At 39.5% G+C, this 25,572-nt stretch overlaps 1 protein-coding gene across 11 annotated transcripts in view; it reads left to right on the top strand.

The window, feature by feature from the left end:
• Positions 1-25,572, top strand: part of DOCK10 (dedicator of cytokinesis 10) — a 162,696-nt gene that overhangs the window by 98,014 nt on the left and 39,110 nt on the right. For all 11 annotated transcript variants that reach the window (XM_075761024.1, XM_075761023.1, XM_075761021.1 and 8 more), the window contains 14 exons: positions 260-382; positions 998-1,080; positions 7,378-7,500; positions 8,822-8,901; positions 12,227-12,414; positions 12,814-12,879; positions 13,702-13,794; positions 15,671-15,794; positions 15,946-16,067; positions 16,754-16,840; positions 17,379-17,471; positions 19,069-19,187; positions 22,020-22,089; positions 24,979-25,092. In XM_075761024.1, the coding sequence (XP_075617139.1) occupies positions 260-382; positions 998-1,080; positions 7,378-7,500; positions 8,822-8,901; positions 12,227-12,414; positions 12,814-12,879; positions 13,702-13,794; positions 15,671-15,794; positions 15,946-16,067; positions 16,754-16,840; positions 17,379-17,471; positions 19,069-19,187; positions 22,020-22,089; positions 24,979-25,092 (1,485 nt within the window). The remainder of the gene's footprint in view (positions 1-259; positions 383-997; positions 1,081-7,377; positions 7,501-8,821; positions 8,902-12,226; positions 12,415-12,813; positions 12,880-13,701; positions 13,795-15,670; positions 15,795-15,945; positions 16,068-16,753; positions 16,841-17,378; positions 17,472-19,068; positions 19,188-22,019; positions 22,090-24,978; positions 25,093-25,572) is intronic.

Raw genomic sequence — 25,572 nt, 5'->3', positions numbered from 1 at the left:
GGTGATGCTAACGTAGTCATACTGCTTCTTGACTTGAGTCAGTCTGTTTGCAAGGTGCTGCATGTGCACAAGCTTACTGCAGCACTAGCACAAAGATTTTATTTTCCATCTGGCTGTATTGAATATGTAGAGATGATAATCCTCAGTAATCCTTTCTGAATTTGCTTTGTTACTGTTTCCATCAACAGAGAGCACTGGCAGTATTTCATTTCTGCAGTATTGCTATATACTTTTTAACTGTTCTCTTGTTTATCCACAGGCTCTTTTCTCGATAAGTAATCCACATTCTGAGATCGTATTAGTGGCAAAAATAGAAAAGGTGCTTACAGGAAACATTGCCAGCAGTGCTGAACCTTACATTAAGAATCCTGATTCTTTTAAGGTAATGTAAGAGGAACATCAGTTCTTTCTTTGTCAGCTTCAGCCTATTGGAAGCTGAAGACATTGCAAATTGTGCTCACACATCTCACCAGTTTGGGGTTGCTGAACAGGATGAGCTCACAAGAGGCCCACGCCTAAGAATGCAAATGTCCAAGCTCCATTGACTGATTGAATGAAGTCCAATTTTGTCTGCAACATCCAAATCCATCCATGGTGCATTCCTATGCCAGTTATTTCTTTACTCAAAGAGAATTTCACTCTGCTATCTTTCAGAAATTATGAGTTAGTGCAGTTCATATACAAGCAAAGTTGGGGTAGGAACTGGTTTCTCCCTGAGAGCAGGCACTGCATCTGCATTGGGTACAGAAAACTGGAGTAATGACTGTAACTAATGCACTTCTGACTGAAGGGATGGTGAAGGGTTTAATTCATCAGCAGCATCGTATTCATCTGTGATGTCTTTGCTGTCCACCCAGAACCATCTGTTATGGGCAGTATCAGGCTAAATTATTTTAGGGACACTACAGTGTTTTCAGCAGAGGAGTACTTAGATGTGCTCTGTGGTGCGTTTCAGATATTGTAATGATAATAATAATTAATCTTTTATTTTCTGTAGTGTGCACAGAAAGTGTTAAAATCCAATAAACAGTTCTGCAGCAAGTTGGGAAAATACCGTATGCCATTTGCTTGGTCAGTGAGGTATGTATTAATTCTTCTTATACTTTTATGAGCATCTTCTAGCTTATTCTGCTTTTGGACTTGTATCCTTTTATTCTTTTCCACTTCTTTTGCCTGAAGCTAAGCAAAGCTTTCTGTGTGGTCCAGGACCCCAGAAGAAGATCCTGCAGCTTTACTATTTCATTGCCCTATTTTTCACACAGCTGAACGTTGGTTACTTTCTCGTTAAGTGTTACTGTGGTGGAATCTTTTCTTCAGGTATGTAGTGAAGTTTCCAGGGAGTACCAAAGGTGGCTGACAGAATATCAATTTATTTTGAGCTCCACCAGTGATTTGGTGCTAAAAGTTACCAAAGAGATTTCAAAGTCACAGTTCTCACAAGAATTTCCGATGAAGATAATTATGGTCTGAAATAGAGTTACAATGGCCACCCGAAATATAGGTGCACAAGTTTGGAGCTCTCTTCTTGTTATGATGCCTGTCAGGTTTTAGGAAAAATCTAACCAAGGATTTGGAGGTTATGGTGCCCCTAAAACAGTGCCTTGAGGGTGATATTGAGGGATTATGCTTCAGGTACTCTTGTATTTTTAGTGGTTAGTAGGTGACAGAGAGCTGTTATGTTCTTGTTTGGCAGGTCAGTTGGGTTTTATTGCAGGTCAGTGCAGAGACAGTAATGGATTTCTGTTCTTCCTCTCTCTCCTCCTGGCTAATTTCTTGCTGGCCTCATCCTCAAGACTGAGGCACCCCTGTGCCTCTTGATGCCCTTCTACCAAATTAACTCGCAAGATCAGATATGGCTTTCTTCTTTTTGTTCTCCCTTCAAGTTTCCATGTAATTCCTTTCTCTGTCCTCTCCATTTTTTCCTTCTCGTTCTGTAATTTCCTCAGCTTACCGCTGCCCTGGGATGAGAGAGCTCCCTGACTGAGACCCTCCTGTGTGTCTCTGTGACAGGTCTCCCTTCTTTCTGCCATGCGTAGAGCAGGGAATATACAATTTTATATTCCCTATAAAAAGCAAAGCTATTGATTGCCGAGTGAAAGCATTCCTTCTCCCCTGTGGCTTCTGTTCTGACTGTGGCAGGCCAGGTGGAGAGCTGCCTGAAGCTATAGAGAGGCAGGAGGAACGAGTGCTAGGTGAAAAAGTCATGTTGTGGCATGGCCCGTGACCATGAGGGATAGCTGTGTGCTTCTGGTGTGGAGCACCAGAAATACACAATTTCCCCTGCCACATCTAGGGGAAAGCTTATGAATTTAGAATATTGTGCTTAGATGGCAAAGAAGAAAACACACAGTAAGGTATGGCCATTTGAAGCGTTCATTTATTTTTTATTGATATACATTTTTGTCAATATCCAGTAGGAACAGGAGAAGTATGTGCATGGTCAAGAGAAAGATAATGTGTTCTGATCTGTCATCGCAAGCTCAAGGATACTCATTAATATTTATTACTTCTATGTAGCCAAAGGACCATTCATCAAAATTATATTGCTGGGTGTCTCTTGGGTTGACAGAGCTGCTTTTAGCATGTAATGGACCGTACAATGGCAAGAGGTGCAGGCTTGGTGTCAGACTGACTTGCGGCTTTTTATTAACTCTGTCCTACCTGCGGTCTGTGGCGGTACCATCAGTGATATCTCCTGCAACTCAGTCATTGCTGTAGCTATCTTTAGGTAGCATGATGATTTTAACTAGTTCAGGGTCTGGCTAGTCACTCATGCATGTGGAAAAGGCTTCCACATCTTCAGCAAATCTTATCTCAGAGTGTTCCTTGCCAAAAAAAAAAAAAAAAGAAAATACAGAAATGTTTTTCTTCTTATTTTGAAGGAAATGCATTTCCCTTTCATAGGATTTTCAAGTGGCAACCACTAGTTGCCTGTTGGTGAGAGGGAGTGGGCAGAAGCAGAGTTTGGGCTGTGCTGTACTGTACCGGTACGCAGGTGGATGTGCTGCGGCTGTACTGCTCAGGCGCCTTACGTAGTACTGTGCCTCGGCGAGGATTGTACCGCAGGTCTGCGCTTGCTCTGCCTAAGAGAAGTCTGACAGACATGAATGGACTTTTACTTCTATCCCTTAAGGTGGATAGCACCTTAAATGCCCGTCAAGCTAGGGTGCACTGAGAACACAGTGCTTTTCGGAAAATTCTCCTCCTCTTTCAGTTCTATGTTATTTCAGATATTTTATCATTAAAATACCAGTTGGCAACTCCTTGGTCATCTCAGACATAGTATTATAACTGTATAAATTTATTTTGTAGTAACGGGCCACATTGATTTGGAGTAAGGAATAAAATTTTCATTAGATCAAGCTTGACTAATAAATAGTGCTCCACTAGATTTCAACCTGCATGTGAGGTTTTTTGAGTTCTAGCAACATGGTATGTGATAGCAGCAGCTTCCAGTCACCACAGCCACGTGAGCAGAAGCATTTTCTATAGATGAATTGCTCTACTTTACTACTACTCATCTAAGTGGAGGCAGCAGTTGCTGCTGCTGCACCTAACAGTGTGTCTTGGGTAAATGAACAGAGATTTTCTTTTTGGAATTGCATGCAGAATGGTTAATTAGCATGGGCTGGAACGTGGCAAAGGACGAAAGCAAGAGAGCTCTGTTTGAGAGGAGCTTGCTTGTGTGATGCTCAGGACAGTCGATATGGGAGTACCTGGGAGTCTGAGCATTCCTCAGGCTGTTTCCTTGAGACTTCTTGTGATGGAAACCCTTGGCTCAAGTTCCATACTTCTTCAGTTTCAGAGATGGCAATGACTTGTTACATTGGGTATTCTCTCTGAAATTGCAGGCTCCTTTTTCAATGTGCAGTCCACAGTCTTAGAAAATAAGATCGAAAAGACCTCTGCATCATACTGTATTTTTGCTTTCCCTAGGACAGGGTCAAATGATTCCGGAATATGTTTGTCTAACCAATATTTCTGGCTGTGATTTCCCCAATATAAATGGGAATATATGCTTGTGGCGTTAGCAAATACACAGTGAGTTCAACATTTTGCAGACTTACTGTGTGTGCATTACACAGATGGCCTGCCCATGGGCAGAGGACATAGCTGGGGTTTGTGGACATCCCTCAGTTCCAGCAGGCAGTATTTTTGGATGGCATCCTAATTCAGTGCTTCACTGCCCTTACCATTAAAAAGCTTTCCTCCCATCTGTAGAATTAATTACAGAAAATATACTTGAGTGTGTTTATCAGCTCTTAAACTTTGTCGTTATAAATCACATTATGAGATAACATAGTTTAAAAATCATTGACCAAATACACCACGTGTATGAACTTGTTGGTATCAGTGATGTTCCACAAGGGATTTATTTAGTTCATTGGGTCAAATTCTGCACTCATTTACATCTGTTTGTGTATTAACACTACTCAGGACTTTCTTTGGTAAAAGCAAAGTATAATTTGGCCTTATAAAATCTATTTCTATTTTCACAGCTTGAAAATAGAAGTTTCCACAGGAGGCTATTGCACTACAGGGGAAAAAATGGTTTGGCTATGATAAATAGCAAAACCCTGGGTTTGGAAATGCATTTTCCAGTTATTTCATTCTGGCATTAACCACACTCCTGTTTTTGTGGGGAAATTTCGCCCCCCCCCCCCCCCCCCCCTTAAAGCAGTTACAGATAGCCACAGTGTGATTTTTATGTATACATTCAGTGAGCCAAAATCTTGACAGTTGAGTATTGTGCATGTGACTGAAACTCTTAATTACCTTATGCGGCATCCAGTTTGTTAGCATCGTTCAAAAGCATGACTCAGGGTTCCTCCCTGATTTCTTGCTGGCATTGCTGGGATCTGGTGTCTGTATGCTCTCGCAGGTATAATTACGGTATGTGTTAGAATTACAGTGTGTCAAATCCATCTTCCATTCTCATATTCCTGCCAGAACTGCCACAGTTTGCAAATATGTGTCTGAGCTACATATTGTAGATGTGGGGAAACTTCACTCAGAGATTAGTCTTTACACTCTGCTATTCCTTCAAACCTTCTCCACCCTCATAAACTTCATGTTTTAGAGCCTCATATTTGAAGCCTCCAGTGGCTTGTGCAGCTGCTGGTTCGGTTCTCAGCTGGTGTAGGTTGCTGTAGCTCATTTACAGTAGCTGCAGATCTCACAATGAGTCTCTAACCCTGGACGTGAGCAATTTTTCCACAAATCAGAAGCCACTACTTTAAAAGTAGCTTTTTCAATATTAAATTACAAACATTGTGTAGGATTTCCGTGCTTAAAGAATTTTTATGATTGTGGACTATCAGCTAACAATATCAGAACAGTAGAATCATAGAAACACTTTAAAATACTGAGATGATGTTTCAGTTTCTTTAGTGAAATCTGTTCATTTGTTTTGCCCTAAATTAACACCTCAGCAGTCAGCACCACTGACCCAGAGTGAGCTACTTCCAGCACAGACCTGTTTTTTTTTTCCTTTGGCACTATGAACATCCCCAACCCTGCCTTGCTAAGTGCCCCTGCACCCTGCTGTGCCGAGCAGTGGTTTGCTCGGTGTCAGAGCCTGCACTGGAATTAGTTAATAAGCTCCAGCAGAGCCTGGGTTTGCTCAGTATCACATTGCAGGGCCCAGTGGCACAGTGGAAATCACTCACTGAATGTTTCAGTCCTCTCTGTTAGTCTGGAGAAGGAAGCAGTGCTGAGTCCAAGAAATATCATAGTGTCACTAATACAGTAATAATTATTAAATCTTATCTTTTTTTCTTTCTGGTTTTTTTTGTCTGACAGCAGTTTAATAGGATTTGTAAAGTAAGTAGCGGCTGCCAAAAATTAGGTCTGGTTTCTCCCTAATAACTGAAGATATTTGACATGGCATGTTGGTGTGGGCCTTATTTCCTCTAGCTGTTGGAGGCAAAAATCTGATAGAAGAGAGTTGATTATTCTGTACAGTTACAAAGAAATGAAATAGTAGTGCTTCTCTCAGTTAATTAAGTTAAGCCACGGTGCATTTATACTTATCCTTGGGATCCTCTTCCAAAGGTTTACTCCATTATTTTGCATCTGGCAACAATTTGTGCTGGCATCAATTCTTCTTCTCACTGGCAGTGGAACAGAGAAGTAAATTAAGGAAGCAAGATTGGCCAAATGATTCACAGAACAGCACTTAGTGTCAAGAACATTTTACTTTTGTTAAGCAATGTTTTTGCATACTACAGTTGAATCCAAGGTTCATTAATTTGGATAGCTGTTATGTTATCCAGTCCAACCAGCGTGTGTGACCCTTGGGGCTATACAAAGGGTACTGGAATGTCTTAATTAAATCCTGCAAGTGTCAATGAGCAGAAGTGGAAATATCTAGGAATGTTTTCCTGTGTGCACAACAGCTGATACTTATTGTTCCCAGTTATAGATGGATATCCTTTTTTTTCCATTTCATTTGACACTTTGTAGCTGGTTCACCAAAAATTTGGTCCATACTCCACAAACTTGTTTTGTGAAGGAAAGCTAAGCCCCAGCGAGTTGGTGTCATGTTCCTGGAGGACACAGAACAGATCTAATGCATAGGAAGATTTAATAGATGTGTCTAAGCTGGTTCTGCAAAAGCATACGTTTCTTTACGTGGTGAGATGTGGCAGTTGGGATTTGACATCTTGCTGTGATTTCTGTTATTTAAAATTATCACGATTTTCATTGGATAATGACTTCTTGGACGAAACTACCTATTGATGTAATGAATTCTTCAAAATACTTCCTTGAAATAAAGAGTCAGTCTCTTTGTTGAAGTGAGCAGTCAGGTCCTTGATATGTGAGCAAGATGGTAAAGTCCCAGCAGGCTCAGGGCTCGTGGCTCTCAGCCGGGGTGGCCTCTCTGGAGAGAGGCTGGAGAAGGCAGCCTTGCAGCCAGGGCGATGGAGGGGCGGGTGGGAGCAGAGAGCTGGCCCTGGTGAGGTGCTGTACACTTCCAGCTTTCTCAAGTGAGACATAGCTACAGAAGAGGCGGGGGGAAATGGTGGATGCTGAACTAGATGGTGATCTGTTCTAGCATTGAACCCCAGCAACTCTGAACCGTGAGCAGTCACGCTGCACCTGAGGTCAGCAGGGACTGTCTGCCTCGTGTAAGATTAAACAAGGTCTTAAGTCTTTGCAGGGCTGGGACTGCACATGCAAGTAAACTGAAATTGCCTGTGCTCCTGCAAATGTACGGCTTGGAAGAGCTTTCTGGTGTGAAGTTCTGCAGGGAGTCCTTGAATCTGTCTAAGAATTCGTATCATAACCTTGTTAAAAGATTACATGACAATTTCAAATGTTCAAATATATGTTTGGGTGAGTGTTTATAAACATGTCATTTTTCTTTCTTTATAGACCAGTGTTTAAAGATAATCAGGGAAATGTTGACAGAGACTCCCGATTCTCACCTTTGTTCAGGCAAGAAAGTAATAAGATTTCCATGGAAGATTTGATTAAACTAATAGCAGAATATAGAAGGTAAGGAACAGTTTTTAATTTGGTTTGAGAAGGATTGAAAGCTTTATAAAGCTGTGCAGAATAATTTTCACAGGTTTTTTTCTTCATTTAACACAGTGTGCTGAAGTGGCCATATTAAATTAGTGTTTTTCACATTAGCCTATTGCCTGCCAAAGAGTGATTTAGGTTGGACTTTCCAGGAAAACTGAAATGGTATTTGGCATATTAATAAATGTTATTATAACCTAAAGATAGCAAGTCCTTAAATTAGCTTCTATCAAGGAAGATGTATGTGAAGTAACCAACAAGAGAACATTATCTCAGGGGAAAAAAAGAATTAAAAAAAGAGAGAGCGAGAAATGAAAAAGCATTCTTTAATGGTTTCCCTATGTGTTGCTTTTGTTTGTTTGAGTCTCCATGACAAACTGCAGAGTGGACATTGGAAGGAAAAAGCTTCTCCAAATGTTTGACAATGCGTAAATTAGTGAATAGCGGATTGGCTGGATAGTCTCCCACACAGGTGTAAATCAGGTTAATTCTAGAGCAGAGTCTTTGTTTATGCTGGATAAGTGACATGAGAATTGAAGCATGAATTTCTTCCTGTCCCTTCTACTCTAAATGTGCCTAGAAATGAATTAGTCTCATTAACTTCTTCTGCTCCATTTATATAAAATCAGATCATAAAGCGATTGAATGTCAACCATAGGGATTGGATTGGGCCCTTAATTTCTTGTGCCATCTTACTGTTACTGGTCAGGAAACTTCACTGAAATTCTCACTACTCTAATGAGAGTTGCCACTGCTGGGTTTGTCTGTCTAAGGCATCTCCTAGATAAAAGGAATTTAGCATCACAGTTTTGGCACTTCTCAAATTGCTTGGGCATGAGGAATATATCTTGGTCCCTTTTCAGCATGGCACTTGCAGAAGCCATGATACTGTGAACTCCTCTCATCTCAGTGGTCATTGAATTCCCTTTAGAGAACATTTGATTCAGATTTTAGAATGAAAAAGAGGGTAAGCTAATTCTCATAAGGTTTGGTTCATCAGTTTCTTCCTCTTCTACAAAATATGCTATAATATTGCCTGCAAAGAGAAGGCAGGAAAAAAGGCCAAGAAAGGGAAAAAAAAAGAAAAAACAAACAAAAAACCTCCCACAAACCATGTTTCTTTATTGCTGTTGAATTTGATGTGAGTTTAATAGCCAAAAGGTTTATATATAGGTGTTTAATATATATTTATATCTTCAATCAGGGTCTGTTTTTCATTTTAGATTAATTCCTATGATGGGTCTAATCTCCCTTGTTCTAATTTTCTAAAATGTTTTCATTTCTGTCATTGCAGAGCAGAGAAGATTAGCAAAATACAGACTATACCTGGCTGCTTGGAGATTTCAGTTGATTGTGTTCCTTTGGAACATCCAAGTATGATTCTACTTTCTAATTATTATAATTAAATAGGACATTGTTGTAGGCTTTCCAGCCACAATTTCTGCCTTGAGACAGGTCTGGTAGAAGTGTCACTTGTTGTATAGAAAAATGTATGCAGGGGAGTGTCCTTGATCTGTTTTCATTTAATCACACTATTCTTTGTTTTGTCCTGTACCTGGCCAGATATACCCCAGCAACACAGAACACAACATGCTGAATCCACTTGTGATGAAAGTCCAAGGACCACTTTTTGGTCTCTAAGGGATTAGGCCAAAGAGCTGAGTGGACTTCTGTAGCTTGAGGTTAAAAGCCTCGCGCTGTTGATGGGCTGTGATGCTCATATGCTCTGTGAATTAGCACATGCTGATTCACATTCATGTGTGGGACATGCAGCAGATTTCAAGAATGCAGACTAGATGGAGGACTTCATTCAGAGGCCACTCTGGCATCAGTGCAGCAACTGCTAAGATAGGTGCTTCTAACTGGATCCTTTTATCTCTTTTTAAATTTTCTGTTTCAAGGGCCACGTTTCTGTGACCCACTGTTGCAAAAAGCTCAGGACCATTGAATTCCTCCAAAGTCTATCATCACACATCTTTATACCGTCTTCGTGTGGTATTAGGTTAAAAAAATAGTTTCACTAATATTTCTAAAGCAATTTTTATTTTTGAAATTAAAAGAAACTGATAGCTCAGAGTAGGCAAAAATGGTCCAAAGCCGCTTGGGCCTTGTACTGTTACCTGACTCGGTGTGCACTGTGGCCAAGTGAAAGTCTGGCTTGAAGGGTAAGTGGTAGTAAAGTGCCCAGTTCCTGTGGAAAGTCATTGAAAATTCCCTTACGCTGAAGAGTAACAGCGTAAATATTTCTTTGGTATGAGGAAAGTTTGTTTTACTCTGAGTAAGGCTGTAAAATAATTTAAAAACTGTACCAGAAAACTTCCATGCTGTAGGATTTGTTAAAATCTCCATGAAAACTCTTCTGGACTTGAGCCAGCTCTGAAGGAAGCCTCGTAATAGCAGTAACCAGTTCTCTTATAACACCTCCTTCCCACCCAAAATAAGTCATGCTAGGCTAGTGCTAAAATCCTTTATTGCCAAGAAAAGCCACTGGAAAGGAAGTTGGCCAAAGATCTTGTCAAGACTTTGCCAGTACGACTGTGTCTCTAGGGACCAACACTACCCTGCTTCACATTAGCATCACTTTGCATTAGACAACAGAAGTAGGTCTTTGTTTTTATAAGACTATGTTTACTATAGCTACAACAACAGCTGGAGCCGGTGGTGTATCAGGGGATGTTGTCTGACAGTGTTTAACCTCAAACGAAACTGCCTTTTCTGCTGCACGAGGGGAAGCCAAACTTGTGTAGCTCTAGCAAAGGGGAAGAGAGAAAAAGCTTCCTGAAGCTCCCACCTCTGCTGCCTGGTCCCTGCTGGAAGGTCAGGGCCCTGAAGCTGGCAACAGGGCAGCAGGTACTGGTGCTTTCAGCCCTAAAACACCCATTAAAACCCCAAACTGTGAGGCTTCCTTCTTGTGAAAGACAGTCACGGAGAGTAGCTTGTAGCCAAGAGCCTTGCGGCTGGCAGCACACTGGGCTGTTGCCTCCGTGTGTGTGCCTGTGCAATGGAGGTGAGGCGCGGAGAGACCAGACCTTCGCTACTGGCTCAGGAGCCTCCATTTTCTAGCTGGCTTCTTTGTGTTATTACTGCCTCTTCTCACAGTCTACAGGCTGTTGCTACTCTCCTATCTGAGCTATTGGTACTTAAAAATTTATTACTTCCCTTTTTGTGTTCAGTTCAACACTATTTCTATTTCCCTGTGGATTTTTGACGGGCTGCTGGAGGCTACAGTGTGCACAGAGAGGCCTTAGCGCTACATTCTAATCCTTGGGTTGGTCTCCGGATTTCTCTAATGAAAAACAAGTTTAATGATGTTCAAAAATCAGAATGCTTATAAACAAGGTTTGAGGGGCAGCTGGCCAAATTATAAGACATAACACATCCTCATATTTTAAGATGGGTTGCCTGACATTTGCTGACAGGAAGCTGCCTGTCTTAGCTTTGTAGGCCAAGAGCAGTGAGCAGGGTCTCCCAAGTACTGGGAATGTTAGCAGTAGAAGAGCAAACCTTCAAAAGTTTGTATATGACCCTGAATATCATCACTGACCAACAGAAGAATTTGCTTGACCGTCTACAGGGAACTATAGCTGGTGCTGGGGAGAATAAACCTCAAGGCTTCTCTACAGCAAGCAGTGGTCGCTTCTAGCTGACAAATGCAAGTGATTTAATTTAGTTGTTCCCTTTTGTTGCTGCTGATTTTGATTGGGAAAGACACAAAAGTTTTCACATATGGATCTTTCCAGCTTAATTCAGGAGCTATGTCTGTTGGCTGGGTGTATAAGTCAGACACATTAGTATTTTGGTGGGCAGCAGGCTGGAAAGAAAGTCTATTTGAAAGAAAGCAAAGAGAAACCACCCTGCTATAGCTGCTCCCACCTCCTGCTTGGGTGCAGAGGATCTGCACTATCCTGGAACTGGCAATCTTCTCTTGTGCTAGTTTAGAAGGAAGTAACATTGGGCATAGTGTATGTGAGGGATCACCAGCTTCTTTCGGCTTCCTCACCACAAATTGGTAGGCTTTTCCTGTGGGTTATTGTGGGGTTTGAGGAATGAATTTGTAGGTAGGACCTTCAAATTACTTTTCCCCGAAATAGCTCAGGACATCCCTAAGTTGGTGGCCCTTCTCAGCTGCTTTTGTGCAAACAGCCCTTGAGTTCTCCGTGCTGAAGTTAAATGTCTCACTGACTTAATGGCGCAGGCAGACAGAGTATACTCTATCTGTTTTTACTCTCTCCCTGTCTGGGTGACAGAGTGCTTATTTTCATCTTCCATTTCTTGATCTGATTTCAGTTATCCCAATTGCATCATGTATTTAATCTAGTTCTGCACTACTTGTTTCTTCATTTCGTTTACTATGTTATTAGATAATAGAAAAACTTAAATGAGATATAGAGCTGTAAAGTTAATTAGAAACAGCATCACTTCAGTACACTCTGTTGAAACTGTCCGTATACCAATGGTGCTGTTGTGCCATCAAATGCCATCAAATACTGTGTGTGTGAAAAGAGGCTTTCAGTGCTGTACTGTTTAACTCAAGTGAGATAAAGCATTTAAGGATAATACATTGTAATTGTTCTGAGGTAAAATGAATGCAATTTAAGGCAGGGTTTTACTTGTTCCATCTCAATAGTACTTATTCTTAGTAGCAAGACTGTAAAAACAAACATAATATGTGATGGTTTTCTTTTCTGTTCTTTTGAAGACTGTGTAACTTCGTCTTTTATTCCAATCAAGCCATTTAATGACATAAAGGAGCATCAACCTACTGTGGAAATTGAGGAGTTTGTACAGGAATCAACAAAATATTCTCGACCTTACAGAGTATACAAGAACCAAATATACATATATCCAAAACACCTCAAATACGACAGCCAAAAATACTTCAACAAGGTACAGTATGTGACCAGTTCAGGCCAACATGGTGTCGTAGTGTACTGCATGAGCTCTCATAAAATGAAGGGTACTCATCATAAAGGAGGGGGAAATGGTGATGCGAGTCACCGCCTTGGCTTTTGATCTTTTTCAATTTGTGCAATCATAAAACATTGGTACAATTTTAATGAAATGAATCTATGGATTAAAATTAAGTTGTATCAGTGAATCAGAGAGAGATAATGTGGTAACAGCTTTTTCACAATTTTCAGAAGGGCTGTATTTTAATGAAATTATGTGTGCAGATAAAATAAATCTGGATAATATTTGTAGTTCTTAAATGAAACTTGAGTACTACTGTGTTTTTAAGTGTACCCCATTTCTGATCTAAGCTTTAATATGTTCCTGTCTTTTCAGGCACGGAATATAACAGTGTGCATTGAATTTAAAAGCTCTGATGAAGAAGGAGCGAAGCCACTGAAGGTGAGCCCCAACAAGAGTATATTCAGAGAACAATTTTTCTGAGGTCATTAAAGATTGAATGTTGTCATGCATCCTTCTACATAGGCACTGTGGTTCTGTTTGATCCCAGCTGGTCATACTGATTCCAGCTCACAGTGCCATTTTGCACTGCCAGCTTTCTGACTGGTGGAGGGGAAAGAAGACAATATTAGAAAACTTCACCATTTTTTACAGCGCAACTTGCTTACTCTAAACTTTACCATTTACCCTACATTTCTCACTGAGCTCAGGACACTTGATTGAAGAGAGAGGCACAAAATTAGAAGAATCTTAGACTTAATTCTTAATTTTGCTATTGACCAAGGGCTATTGCATAGTGTTGTACTGTAGTTTCCCCACCATTAAATAAAGTTGCCGTCACTCAATAATCAAGAGCCTCCAGACTGGTCTCTGCCAGCAAGGAGATTGTTAACTGGAGTAGCTTTTGTAACACTGAAAACTCAGAAAAGGCATTGTATTGTTTATTGAACTGCATAAAAGTGAAATAGCTTTTGTAAAGCTTTTTGCAGAAATGCCTGAAATTGATAACAGCAAGGAAGTCTAAGGAGCCTGCAATGCTTAGTAGAGTGTAGGGCGATTTTCACAGAATCAATGGACTTTTACTGGAAGTGTGTATAAAAAAATTGCTGGTTTGAGCGCTTAAAATATTTCTTTTAATATTTGATCAAAGTAATTATCAATCTTTCATGATATTGTTTTCAATGTACATACATATTAGATATACCAAGACTAATATCATCAGCAGAATTTCACAATGTAATTAAAGCATGTTATTTTTATCAGTGTATTTATGGGAAGCCAGGTGGACCATTATTTACAACGGCAGCCTACACCGCTGTGCTGCATCATTCCCAGAATCCTGATTTCTATGATGAGGTCAGTCTGCTCTTTCTTTCATTAAATGTCTGCCAATCCCACATGTTTGCCACTGAGACAGAAGTATTCTTTACAGATATTTCTCTGTTACAATTGCTTATGTATCTGGATAGGCCTGTGTTACGTAGATTTACATAGTCTCACATTTTGGGTTTTTTTCTTTAAATCAACTCAGCAAATCCTTTTGTAAGATATTCTGAGTACAGTTAAGATGCTGTAGAATTAATTAGGAACAGTAAGTCTCTAAAATGCATGTCTGGATTACATTAAGGGTCCAGCTGCATCTCTGAATTTAATGGAAACAGTAAACATTATAATGAAGGGTGGAGCCAAATGTCAGAACAAATTCCTCTCTGAGATATAAGATCTACATTGGGGCATTTTTATTGATCCAGTGGTCTAAACGGAATGTACAGTGGCTGCAGCAAGACACTTAGCTGGTGCTTTTGAGGATGCAGCTATAGAATAAAGTTCATACGTTGGCCTCTGCCCAATGTTAGTCGCATATGCATCTTTACCTTTCACCAATACCAAGTATTGACTCCCAGGCTTTCTGCAGGTGAACTTAATTTCACCCTTTGAGAGACTAGTGTGTGTGATGGCCTGTGAATGTCACGTGTCTGTTCTGGATTTTCCACTGCTGCTTTATGTGTAGTGATAAGGCTGGCAAACAGCGTTAGCATATAGCCAGCATTTTCCAAACTGTTGGCTTGATCTTGGAAAAACTGCCTTTTTCAATTAAAATTCACTTTGATAAAATGTCAGGGGCAAGTCCAGCAGATAATGTACAACTACATGTGAAGTATCAATTTTAAGATTCGTGTTTAGGAGCTGAGGTGGAACTTAAAGCATTGCATCTTCAGCGATCTTGAACCCTCTGCTACTCCTTTGCAAGCAGTGTTTTGGGTTTTAACACATCTGAAAATGTCTTCCACGTGATGCTAGTGAGCCATCTGGTTTGGGCAGATTACTTTAAACTTGAACAAAGATCTGAATTCAGATCTTAATAGCTGATTTGGCTGGAAGACATGTGCACCTGTCCTAAATGTTCCTAGAACAGCAAGTGCAGTCTTTAAAAAAATGTAGTATGTTATCAAGAAAGTTGTCTTAATCTCCATGTCTGAATGCCCATTTCATATCTATGTTTATAGTATTAGATTCTTACCCATAAGCTGATTTAACACTGGAAGTATTTACCAGCAATTTCTAAACCTTAAGCATAGAATTAGCTTGGATAAACTTTATCACAGGTCACAAGGGTGAGGGGTCTTTTTTATTAGTTCCTATGGTAACATGTTCTGATTACTTTGTATTTTTATTCCAATAGGTTAATTGGAATTAACCAATTAATAATCAAACCCAATCTTTAGGGATTCACAGATAACATGATATGGGACTGAGCAGAAATCATAAATAAAAGTTTATTTTCATGTTAGCCTTTATTTCTTGGTCTTTGCCATGAAATGATGATGAAGCAGTAGCAGAGATGTCATTTTAGTTTTTGGTTTGGTCATCCTGAAAACATGAGAATGGTGATGGCTATTTATGGCTGCTAGAGTGCAGGTGATCGCTTCCAGGCAGGGTCCATCACTCTTTAGTTCTGTCCTCTTTCATTTTACGCTCTTTCATCATAAATGCAAATATTCATTCACGAGATAGAGAGAAAAAGAGCTGCTTTAAGTAATAGCAATGGGTGATCATCCTAAACAGTTTCCTTAAGAGATCATCTATTACCCATGCAGACAAACATTAGCCAGTAAAGGCAGGCTGTACTTAGACCTCTGTGTAAAGAGAGATGTCGCTCATTTAGACCATCTCTGATGCCTGGTTTAATCGAATTTTAAACTAAAGTGAGGTGTAACATTTTACATTTCAGGTGAAAATTGAACTTCCCACTCAACTCCATAAGAAACACCACATTCTGTTTTCATTTTATCATGTCACCTGTGACATAAATGCAAAAGCTAATGCCAAAAAGAAAGAGGCTCTGGAAACACCAGGTACCTGTAGTAGAATTACTTTCAATTATAAATATAAATGATGTACATTCAAATAAGGATTGCAGAATTTCTGGCTGGATATTATTGTCTTCCTTTGAACTTGAGAAACTTGTTTTTCCGAAGAGTGATATTGATTTGTTCATGTGCACAGTGGGATACGCATGGCTTCCTTTGTTGAAAGATGCCCAGTTAGCTTCCCAAGAACACAACGTGCCAGTGGCAAGCAGTCTGCCTCCCAATTATTTGAGCCTTCAAGAACCAACTAGTGGAAAGGTACTAATTCATACTTTCATATTATTCACATGGCACAGAGCATTTATTTGCAGGTGTTTTACATGAGATCAGATTTGCATTTGCACTTACCTGGAAGTGTAAATCATAAATAAGGTATCTGTTTTAGAATATTCGTGTGCATATCATTGAGTATATAAACTAACCTGTGTAGTACTGGACTGAGAGTTGTATGTTGCCGATTCACAAGTGTATATGGAAAAAGTGTATTTTATAACTGTGTATGCTACAATATTATACCTAACTTCTCCAAAATGTGAATGAGAGTGGTCAAAAAGAATTCCTTTCACAAATTCAGGCTGTGTGACATTCATTCTCCAGCTGATGTGATCCACTATCATGATTCATTCTCCAGTTTTGTGGTATGATATCATATTTTCCCCAGTGATCCTGTCCAGTTTGGATTATTTCTGCCTCCTTGTGTTTGTTTTACTGTTGTCATGAGGACAAGGTGGGGCACTGATCTGGTCCCTTTAATGATAACGATCATGGGCGTGTGCTGAAAAGTGGTTTTGTATTGCAGTAAATCTGCTGTTGTGAAAGTACAGTAGCCAGCACGGTTCATGCACATACATGTGCAAACCTATGCTGTGAAAATTTGATGTGTAGGAAATGATGAAGTGGGAAATAAGTGAGAAAATGTATTTTTTTCTTGTTTGTTTTAATAGCAGATCGGCTGTGATGTAAAATGGGTAGATAGTGGGAAACCACTTTTCAAAGTCTCTACTTTTGTTGTATCGACAGTAAATACTCAGGTAAGCTGAATTTCCTCCTAGCTCTGTTACCTGCTTACAAACAAAAATGTCAAGGAATGTCTGAAAGATGTTTTAAAATCTTGCATGAATTTCTTTCTCTAACATTTAAAGTTTATTTGCATGTAGAAGGGCAAGATGACAATGATGGAATACAGACTTTAAGGAAAAATATAAAGTGTTTAAGATTATACCAACAGAACAATTGTGGAATATCAGTCTAAACAGCAAGGAGATTTATTGTGAGCACCAGTAAGACAAAACAATCTGGCCACTGAAATCCCTTAGATTGTGAGTAAAAAATTAATTGCTTATAACACTGAAAAAAAGTGATCAAAGCACCTAGAAATAAGTTGTAGCGAGCTGTGCTGGCCAATGGATTGGATTAAATAAATTGATCTGTCTTTGTGTGTCTGATGTCTAAGGCAGTAAGGACCGAGTGTGTTCTTTGGTATCACAGGTGATTGCTCTAACCAATTTATGGAGCTGAAGTCTCATCCTTTCTGTAATGTACGTTAATGTGAATGGTTATCGTTTTTAGGATCCATACCTGAATAACTTTTTCCATCAGTGCCAAGAAAGGGAAAAGGATCTATCCCAGCCTCCTACCTCAAACTTTATCAATTGTTGTAAGGTAAAGTAACCTGCAACATAAGCTGTGCTATAAAATGATATTTAGAGCTTTCTCTCAAATGATCCATCACTGCACAATTCTAAACATGGCATAGACTTACCAGGAGCAATGGGTCCATGACAACTCCAGTTAGACTTACTTGATGGGACAGATGCATGACTGGTCACAGAGCTGTCTCCCATCCCTTCTCATTTGGAGCATGGCTGCTGCATCTCCCCCATCAACTTTGACAACCCAGCCCATGCCAAGCGCCAGATCCTGTGCAAGGATGCTGGAATGTTGCTCTGGCGCTCTGGGAATGTCCAGGAAAGGAGCTGTGGCCTTTAGAGCCGCAGTGTTCCTGCTAGTCCTCTCTTGCCTTAGATACATTGTATGCTTATGTTCTGCTTGGCGCTTCTACTTTCACTTCAACAACCTGGATGCTCTCCAAAGGCCTGTGTAGGGTATTTTGCATGTATAAATCAAGGGTGCTTGTTGCCTGTCAAGTTCTGAAATTAGAAAGAACATGCCCTTTCTGCAGAGATGAATAAGCAAGAACTGCCTTAAATGTGACTATTCCATAGAGGTCAAAAGCTATGAGAAAGGAGGAGTATAACAAGCAAATTAGGAAAGCGGCAGGTAAATGTAGGGCCGCGATTCTTTACCTGTTTGTGAATGGTGAAATTCAGAGTTCTCACTTTGCAATCTGCTTACTGAACTTTAACAGGAGGATAAGCAAGAAGACTGAAGGGTAGCTGTGGCACTGTTCCACAGTACTAGCTCTAAAATATCGTACATGTGACTGACTTATTCTTTTTCCTTTTAGCAGTCTGTAAAATCTAATAGATGTTTTGGGGTTTAGACGTTACCGTCATGTAGATACTTCACCCTTCCTTGAAAACATTAACAATGTTAATGTTTTACTGTTTGAGTGTACCTTAATCAGATTTTATAAAGCTGCTTGGGAAGAGATTTTTGCTTTAATAAGCAAACAATAAGTTCCAATAAATCATGGCAGTCCACTGGGCAAGTCCCTAGAGGTGGCTACTACTTTGTTGATAGATGAAGACAGACCTGAAAGTGGTTGCTTTTGTTTTTAAGTACCATTTTGATTTAAAGAAATTATTAAGGGATGTTTTCAAAAATCAAAGCATCAGTGTTATTTAGAGGTGATGCCTTGACAGAATGAAGTCCTTAACTATTAATTTTTGGGAAGCCATTGAGCATCTTGGACAAAGTTTAGGAATCCATGAAAGCTTTGCAACTTTCTAGACAGTCAGTCAGTTATCTAAACTACCAGAATTGCACTGTTCTTTATTTGCTGTTTGTAGTTTATCTTTTAAAAATATTTCAGTAATTTTGTTGGAAAATAGAGACAATGTTGTATGCAACAAGAGATCGACTATGCAATATAACCAGGTAATTTTCCTTTTGTGGCTTTTATTTATAAATCACTAATACCTGTGAAGAACCAGTCCTTTACTTAGTTGTCCTGTTTTCCTACTGCTATTACACCAGTCGCTGCACTGCATTTTGCCTGCTGAAGCAGGAAAACAAGTAATCAGCTTTCATTGATCGTATTGGAAATCTCTCATTTTCTTTCTTGCGTCCATTACAGAATTTGCTGAGGATTGAGAAGATCCATGTAATTATGAATTTTCTTCCTGTAGTCCTGAATCAGCTCTTCTGGGTTTTGGTGCAAAACAGTGATGATGAGGTTACAACAGCTGTGACCAGGTATCTGAATATTTTCCGTATGAGGAAAAGAATCCACTCTAGATTGCAAATGTAGATGTTAGTCCAATTATAACTGCTCTTACGAAGGCTGACTGTGACATTTAGACTTTAGTAGGTGAGAATGCCTGCTTCCCCCTTAACACAGGGCTCTGCAAACAGCGCATGGAAGCGTGTGGTATCTTGTGGCTGACTGATACCAACCAGGAAATCATTGACCATGGTGGACGTGTCTCTGTACCCTGAGGCAGTCGTAGGTAAAGGTCTCATTCTTAAGGAGCTAAGTGATTCCTAACAACGCTGGATATCAATTTTGGTTTATGTTTGGGTCTGAGGAAGTGGAGTTCAGCATAGGAAGCTTAGCATCTTGCAGCATCCAATGCAGAGTTAAACAACCAGATCACACTGTTCTGGGGCATTTTTTAATTAGAGTATATCAGCAATAACTGAAGAGCAATGGAAGCATTTTCCAGTGAGCAGGCAAACAGCTGGAATGATTTGCTGAGTCTCTCACCCCTCACATAATGAAATTGTCTTTATTGATGCTGTTAATCAGGGCAGCAGGAAAAAAAAAATGCAGATATTATTATTGGTCTCTGCAGGCGGGCAGAAAGTTGCATTGCATTTTCTTTTGGCCATAGTGGTGTTTTTGTTGTACTTCTGCCAGTAGCTAAACAATACAGTACAACTAGTAGGAAAAAATTACAACTGTCCTCAGCAACCCTGTTAGACTAATCTGCTGTCAGTATATTTTCTTGCTTTCCACAGATTGTTCCTCAGAATTAGTTCCTGAGGAAGATTAATTAGGAAAACTTAAAGGACCAAGGAAGCAGAATTCGTCATCTTAGCCTTGGAAAACTAGAGTTTCAATATTCTTTATCAAAGAATCATGGCACCTTGCAGGGCAAAGTCCAGTTTTACCACACCTAGGCACCTTTTCTTGTAAACATGTGTGATTTCATCATTGCATGCTATTTTTAAAGGAGGAGAGGCAGTCAGACCTTTGTTCAGGACCCCTTTATGGCCAACAAATCAACTGATGTTAGATAGAGAGAATGAAGAATTTTGTCCCAGGCTAGAATTTCAGTATTGGTTAACTGACTGGAAAAAAATTGCTATAGAAGAAGCAACTGTTTAAAAAATAGTTTTAATATTTAGATGGAAAAAATGGAAGGTTGATAATTTTTTCATGCTTCAGATTTTGCCTATGCACCCACCTGGCCAAAAAAACATAAAAGAAGGACTCTCAGTGTTTTTCATGTATGTGTGGTAGCTTTTGTGCTGGCAGAGTTGATGTCAACGGGAATACGCACGTCTGCTGTGTGTGCCATTCATTGATGTGTCCTATATATACACACATTGTATTTTGTTCTGAATAGCTTGAAGCAGCTTGTGTTGAACATATTAAAAGCAACAACAACAGAATGAGAGCATAGATTGGCTTATGTGTTGGGGAGAAAATATTATTCCTTTTATATTCTCTCATGGCTATTTACTCGTCTGGGGGCCCAGTCATGTCATCATTTGTCTGTCTCATCTTTGCCAGAACTTGTTTCCATTTTAAAATCAGAATAAAGGCTGAAGGGTCAGAATGGGCACAACTAATTTTGTCACAGCTTTTGTGTTTTGCTGCAAGTTTCACTTCTCTTACTAACAGCAACAAATGAGATAAATGAAAAATACTGACTTAAAAGAGTTACAAAGCTTTTGAATCCAATAATAAGAATAAGAATTGGTAGAAAATACTCAAATCATCAAGCTAGTCAAAATGACTACACCACAGACATTAATAATCCATTTTAGTCATACTGTTATTATGCATACCCCTGAATTTGAGATAGGGTTCACTAATTCTTGACATTTGAGAATCATGACCTGTTCCCTTCCCGTTCTTTTAACCAAAAAATAAGATTATAAAACTGCACAGTCTTTTCTATATTAAGTATCCTGAAAAAATGAGATCCCAATAATCATGTTTAAGTTGAAGAATACTTCTTGCTCAGTCTTGTGTTTTCTGAAACAGGATGATCTCAAACCAAGATGGCCCAGGTATAAATTGAAGAGAAGAATTTGCTGAAATACTGGGTCTCAAGTAGTGCCATCTCTGCTGGTAGTAGAAGCTCAAGTTGTGAGAGTGGGTGCCAGCACGACCCAGGCAATTTTCTTCCTGTTGCCCGTCACCAAGCTGATCTGCATAAGTTCAAAGCATCTGTGGTTGCACCAAGTGTCAGCCTGTCCCTGCTGCGCAGTACGAGAGGGTGCTGTGCTTGGCCTCGTGTTCCTGGGTGCTTGGGCACTCAGGCTGGGGCTGAGTCCGAGGCACAGGAGAGGGACATGCTCAGTCTTGAGCCTAGGCTTGTGTTTGTCTTTGATTAACACTGCCGTCATAAACAAAGTATCAGAACTTTACAGAATTACCAAGATCTGAGAGAACCTGACCAGTAGCATTCCCAGAGAAAGAGGCTCTTGTCTCTCTGTTTCATTAGCATACTCTAATTTTTCTTATTCATAATCATCCAAGGTCTGTATAAGCTTCAGTTAGATAATAGTTTTCTTTTGTTGTAATGTTGGTACAGTTATAATCATTAAAACTGAGTTCATTTTTTTAGATGAATGCATATTTAATAGCACAATCCATGCAAGCGGAGGGCCCAAGGATTGACTGTTTTTATCCAGTGGGACAGTTTCTGCACGCGCTATTCATCATTCGTATCACATCCCTCATGGACTGTTTTAAATGAGGTTACAATAACAGAACAATGTGATGCATCAGATAGACTTTCTCTGCCTTATGACACAAAACAGCTCAATATTTATTTATTTTTTATCTTGCAGGGTTCTTACTAACATTGTTGCCAAGTGCCATGAAGAACAACTAGACAACTGCATTAATTCTTACGTGACGGTATGATTGCTCTTATATTGTTAACTATTTTATGTGGGGAGGTTGGTTTTGAGTTTTGTGGGGTTTTTTCCTGTTTATGCTGAGCTGTACTTGTCTGTACCTTTCTCTGCATTTGCATCATAGCTCTCTGCCACTCATAGGCTGGATGACTCTTTGGAAGAAGCTGTGACTCAATTCTCCTCCTCTGCCATAAGTTTCTTGCGTCACCTTGAACAAATTACACTGCCTCTCTGTGCTTTAAGGGCATCCTGTAGAGCAGGGACTCTCCATAGAGTGTCCTTCCCCACCAAACCTGGCTGTGTCCTGGCTCGCAACCTTACTCCTTTGAGGACGTCAAAGGGCTGCTCATGTTTCCTCTGCGTGGTGCAGTTTGCTTTCCGTAGGACACACCAAGTTGAGCAAGCACAGGAGGAGGAAGCTGCAGTGCGTTCTTAAAGGGTACTGGGATGTGGGAGGAACAATTTCCCATAGTCAGCTGATGACTAGAGCTTACATTTTAGAGGCAAGACCTAGTGAAATGCGCTTCTGAGCTTCTAGGAGCGTAGGCTTAGTGTCAGTCTTAGTGAAATGGCGTTAAACAGAGAATTTCCCACCTTGCAGGGTTTGAGAGGATGGAACAGGGAGGTAAATACATGAAAAATCATGAAACTTCAGCTAGATAGTTACTAGTGGGAGACACTTAATGTAGTTTGCCCGCAGTTTGCAGCATTCCTCTTGACTGTGATGAGATTTATCACTTGAAAATATCTGGCCATCTGTATTATACATGTACAGGGTTGCCATCATTGTAGTTGAAAAGGATCCCCAAGTGGTAATTTTTATGGAAGAGGTACTTCTGGGTGCTTTTCATGGTTGCATGATGGCTGCATGTTTCTTAGGAAGCTATAGCTTTTTAACTAAGCTTTTGATTATTTTCTTAAGTCGTTATTTTAGTTTCAAGATCCTGTGTCTTTCCGTGTGCTGTTGTACCTAAATTCTTTTCTCATCTGTGGAGTTCAGATTCTTGTAACTGTTCCATGTTTACTCAGCTTTTTTCATCCATTATTGTTTTGAAGAAGAGGTTATATAAAATATATATGAATACATTCTGTGTATGGAGCTTGGTTCCAGGCAAGCTGTAGCATTACGTAAAAAGCCAAAGGAGCGGCCTCTTTAAAGATGATCTCCTTGTTATCTGTATCAATTGAATATCCATTAAATGAGTATAAATAATGCTATTGGTCAGCAAGTATCTCATCGATAGTATATTTGGGTAATAGCTTTAAAAGCTGAGAATTTTATGAAGAAACATGTTTTTAAGTAGAGTACATTGACTGCTTTTACTGGCATGGACAGAAAAATTAATAGACAAATGAACATCATTTAAGGGGGTTAAATTTTTTTTCACTTTTTCTAATATATGTGACATACGTTGGGGGTTGGTTTGTTGGGGTTTTTTTAAATTAACTTTAGGAATAAAGTGAAAAATAAATTATTGATTAACTCTGAAACTTCAGCTTGTTCATGGGTAGAATAATGAAAATATGGTAGGAGTTAGGTTATTGAATGGGAAAAGGGTTTTAATTTCAGTGTTGAAAAATGTTGACTGATATTTCCATGGTGTGGATTTACTTTCATACTTCATGAAAGTATGTGTTTACAGGTGATGCACTGCAGCTTCTTAGTAGTCAAATTTTAGTCTCAAGTACTCTGATTTAAGCACAGGAATTCTGCTGAGGTCCAGCAGAACTGTTCAGGCTCCAAAATAAATAACCTATGTAACATTTAAAGGTAGTTAATTAAATGGGTATTAACACCTCTTCTACTCAATAACTTTTCAAAATTGCAGTAGGCACCTATTGTGGCTAAATATCTTTGAAATAACAGATGATTATTAGGCCACACCAAAAGTCCATTTAGCCTGTTGTCCCATTTCCAGCAGCAGTCAGAAGCCAATAACTGTTAATCTCTTTTATCTATCTGTAAGGAAATGAATATCTACTTTAGAAATGCTGTTTTGGGAATAAGTAAGTTGAGAATTGTGAGTCACTCAGATGCAATAATAATGCAAAATTGCACTGACTCAAATAACTGGACCCAGAAGTGTCAAACTGCATAGGGAGAAGCTTATGGCATCTGCGCTGAAAACAAGGCTGAATATTAATAAGATATTTTCAAGTGATATTCCTTTCCTTTAACTACCTGGTTGAATTGAAAAGGTATTTCATCCCAACTGATGCACTGGCAGAGCTCTTGTTTGAGGGAAGGAGTAAGGGATCCCAGTACCAAATTATTAGCTTAAAATGTTGAATAAAACTCGTAACTAGATTTATGAGTTCTGAGCAACTTGATAGATAAATTCCTCTCTTGAGGGCTTGATTTCTAAAAAAGGTATAGTTTTCCCCTTCTGTCAGCTCCACGTGGGTGCTCCACACCTTTCAGGGTGAAGAGCTGTTACCAGCTCTGACTAGCTGTTGCCACTGGAAGAAAGGACAAAATGAAAGGTGGCTCTGACTAGGTGGGTGAAAAACCCTCCATACTTCCTCTGCTTGCTTATTCTTTTTTTTCCCCTTGGTGAAATGGTTTGAAAGGCAGTTTAGAAGTGTCAGGATACTATGCCCTGTTGACAAAAATAAATTAGAGCACTGATTTTAAGCAGACATTCCTCTTGGTTCACAATAAGCTGAAATAAGTTGTGTTTAAAACCGGGATTTTGTAGGGGAGCAGTGTTGTGCCATCACTGCTCGGGGAATTAAACTTTATGTGAATGTATTGTTCAGTCAAGATATTTTGGCAGCAAAGATTGTCAGCTGTTAGTGGTGTATAAATAATTTATCTTCTCCTACTGAAGTTTTTTATATTTGTTGTAATGTACATTTTTATCATCTTTATTCTTCCTTTCTTTTTCAGTATGTGTTTAGGACCAAATCATTTGAAGAAAGGACTGTTCACGAGGAGCTGGCCAAGAATATGACTGGTCTTCTGAAGTTAAATGACCAAGTAACAGTGAAACAGGTTTTAAAGGTGAATGATAGCTTGAATTAGCACATTTGCAATTTTACTACTGTTTTTCTGCCTGAAACTCACTTGTCACATCTCTTTCTCCTCTCCTCTTTCCCCATATGAGCCTTGCACAAATCACATCCTGCAGTGATTCAACAGAACAGACTTACCAGACTTGCTGCAGTTTCTCAGCAAAACATGTTTCTCAGAATGCCGTGGTTTGCATAATAAAATTCCTTCTGTCTGTTCCAACTCCGTCTGAGTCGGAAACCTAATTCTTACGCAATATGATATGAGCAATTACTTTTATGATACTTTAATTTTTATTTTGAAAGATGCAGGGATAATATTCATCTGTAAGTAGGATGTTTATATCTGATTTCAGCTGCTGCCTTTGATTGACGGTGACCAAAATGAGAACGACTGAGGTTTCTCATATCAAACCAGGTCTAAGAAATTCAGACATGTGCAAGCCCCATCACTGAGCCTGACAGTTATGGT

The sequence above is a fragment of the Balearica regulorum genome, chromosome 9, assembly GCF_011004875.1.
Source record: "Balearica regulorum gibbericeps isolate bBalReg1 chromosome 9, bBalReg1.pri, whole genome shotgun sequence".
NCBI lineage: Eukaryota > Metazoa > Chordata > Aves > Gruiformes > Gruidae > Balearica > Balearica regulorum.
The sequence above is the reverse complement of the archived record's forward strand: the minus strand, read 5'-3'. Positions and strand labels throughout refer to the sequence as shown.